The sequence below is a fragment of the Charadrius vociferus genome, unplaced genomic scaffold, assembly GCF_000708025.1.
Source record: "Charadrius vociferus isolate BGI_N301 unplaced genomic scaffold, ASM70802v2 scaffold163, whole genome shotgun sequence".
Classification (NCBI taxonomy): domain Eukaryota; kingdom Metazoa; phylum Chordata; class Aves; order Charadriiformes; family Charadriidae; genus Charadrius; species Charadrius vociferus.
Genome location: NW_009648332.1, coordinates 7,916,680 through 7,919,567, shown reverse-complemented (window position 1 = coordinate 7,919,567; position 2,888 = coordinate 7,916,680). Strand labels below are relative to the sequence as shown.

Here is a 2,888-nt window from a genome sequence, read left to right as displayed (position 1 = left end):
TCTTCCGATTAAGCTGCTCACACTAACGAGGCTCCTAATGAGCAGTACGGCCCGCAGGAGGGGGGGGTGGGCACTCCAGCCTTCCTGGCAAAGGGTCCTGGGGGTGGGGGGTGGGGTGTGACACTGCATGGCCCCAGCTCAGCCTGGAGCCCCAGTGCCCAAAGGGGACCTCATCCCCGTCCCAAAGCCAGAGGGTTGCCCCTCTGCTCAGGTGACCCCAGCATGGCTTCAGTCCCATGCCCAACGGTGCACCCCAGCTTTGAGCTGCCTGGCACTAGTGCAATAAGAGTGCAAGGCCTCTGCTACCCCCACCCACCCCCACCCCCTCTCCCCTTTCCTGCAGCGTGGGGCTTCAGTGCACTTGTCCCCAATAAGGGGGCAGCCACACGTGTGCCCACGCGTGCACAAACACACACACATGCACACACACTTGCGTGCTCACCCCTCAGCTTGCTCCAAACCCCCCTCTCCCCAAATCTGGGAAGGTCACCCTGTCCTTTACACTCATTAACCTCCCTCCCAACCCCACACAGTAAAAGGGAGGGGGGGCGCAGAGAACCCAGGCACCCAGGAAGGTGAGACAACTGCCCCCATCACTGCTGCGAGGCTGCGACAGAGCTGGGCTGTGGAGGGGGAGATGACGCCCAGCAAGGATTCAGCCTCTATATGGTGGGGTCCTGCTCCCACATCCCAAATTTTCCATGCATGTGCTCCCACGCAGCCCTAAAAGATGCCTGCCTTGGGTGAAAACATCGCGGAGGGGAGGAATGATACCCCAGGCACTCTTCCTCCCCCTTCCCCAGGGACCACCCCCCCCACATGGCCAAAGCATCCCAGCCCAGTGGAGCAGGCATCATCCATCACGCCGCCTGGCACCGGAGCCTTTCTCATGCTAAGCAGCATCGCCTTGCACAATGACAGCTTGGCTGGGGTGCCCGGATGCCCCCCACTTCCCGAAGGGGCCCTGATTTATGGCTGGGAAGCTCGTGGCAGTGGCGATGCTGGGAAGGGATGTCCCCATGGGAGGTATCTCCAGCATGGTCTCCCTCACTTCCCCCTCTCCTGCCCCTCCTCCAAACTGCAGCCCGCCCCCCCCCCCTCCACCGAGGGGTATTTCAGCCCAGCAGAAGTGCCCCATGGGGCATCAGCCTTATCTAAGGAGGACCCCCAATTCCTGCCGTGGCCCTGCGCTGTTCCCGCAATACCAATACAGGCTACCAATCAGCCCCTGATGTCATCAGCCTGATGTCATTGCTCTTCACCATGGCAATAGTGACGCAGTCATGGCTGGGCAAGGTGGGGGCCAATGGAAGGTATAAATAGACGCTAATGACATTGCCAAATTAGCCATTCTTCCAGAGCAGGGAAGTGGGGTGCAGGATGCCTGGAGCAGGGAACCCCTGCCTGGGGTGGGGGTTCCTGGGGATAGAGGGATGGAGTGACTTGGAGAGGGGTGTCCTGGGTGCCCCCACTGGTTGTCCATGGATCCTGCTGTGGATCCTGTTGCAGTGGGCTGGGTGCCCCTATAACCAGCCCCTGCACTCCTTGTCCCCGGCACACGCGGTAATGAACCCACACGGCCCAGCCCTACACCAGAGGCTGAAGTGCCATCCCAGCCTGCCTGTCCCGGCTCTGCCAGCCCCGCCAGCACATCCCAGCCATCCCTCTCCTCTCTCTGTAGTGCCCAGTCCCACGTTTATCCCTACCCTGATACGACAGAGGCACGGCATGGGGGCACAGGCAAGGGGGCACTCCCAGGGCCAGGGTGATGCAGCGCTGAGGGGGATGTCCAAACAGCAGGACCTTCCCCCTGGCAAGTGCTAGACAGCACTGACCACCTCCCCCCACCCTGATGTGGGGAGGCTGCCTAGCCCCACTGATAGCCCTGAGCACGCTTTGCCAGCCACCTGCAGCAGCACCAGCCCAGCCCGGGGGTGCCATGGGGGGCTGGAGCAAGCTTTGACATTGCTTGCTGATGCCCATGAAATGTCAGGAGAAGGGGAAGGATCTTCACTAGACTCTTCTCCTGCAGCACTGAGTAAGGCAAAGGGGTGCTGTCCACCCCTCTTGCAATCAGTAGGTTCCAGAGTTAACAAATACACACTTGCCAGGCAATCTCTTCTCACTGCCAACACAGCTGAGGCCGTGGAGGTGCCTGGTGCCGAGCTGTGCCCTTCCTCCCCCAGGGCACCCCATCTCCCTGGCTGTGGGGCTTGGGGGTGCCTCCCCAGCGCCCCACGACGTAGAGCTGCAGCTGCACCTCAGTGCTGCAGAGCCATTGCCCCAGAGCCGGCACAAAGGGGCTAGGAGAAGGATGGCAGTTGGGAGATGGTGCTGGCACGGCTGCTATCCATCCCGGCCTCCCACTCTGCCCCCCCAAATCCAGCTCTTACGTCTCCACTGACCTGCTGAGGGGGTCTGGGGGGGCCCAGCTGCCCGCGGCTGCCATCCAGGGGGCCAGGCTGGCCGGCTCGGCGAGTCCCCAGCTTCATTGGCACCTCGGGCTCCAGCGCAGCAGCCACCCGCCCACTCCCCCCACCCGCTGCCTCCGGCACTTGGCACCGCTCCCCGCTTGCCTCCCAGTCAGGCCCGGCCCCTCGCTGCCCGCCCCACCGTGACACCGGTGCCCCACCATGCCGCCCGCCCCGGCATCATCCCTGCCTGTCCCACACCACGGGGAACCCCCTGTACCTCAGATTCCCCCCCCACGAGCCATGCCCCCACAAGTCAGGCACCCTCCCCCGCCATAGCTGGCACAGGCAGGGCAGCCTTCGCAGCGGGCTGAGCCCCATCCTGCTTAATGAGGCCTCATTAGCGGGGTCCAGCTGCTCACAGCCCCGCACGCTCCGGTGGGCAGCGCTGCCCTCCCCGTGGGCACCGCTGCCTCG

General features: G+C 63.5%; 1 protein-coding gene across 1 annotated transcript in view; it reads right to left on the bottom strand.

Annotated features, from left to right (window-relative positions):
* Positions 1-2,492, bottom strand: part of SLC6A9 (solute carrier family 6 (neurotransmitter transporter, glycine), member 9) — a 12,575-nt gene extending 10,083 nt beyond the window's left edge. Inside the window, exon 1 of the mRNA XM_009884862.1 lies at positions 2,406-2,492. Within this exon, the coding sequence (XP_009883164.1) occupies positions 2,406-2,492 (87 nt within the window). The remainder of the gene's footprint in view (positions 1-2,405) is intronic.
* Positions 2,493-2,888: the final 396 nt, after the last annotated feature.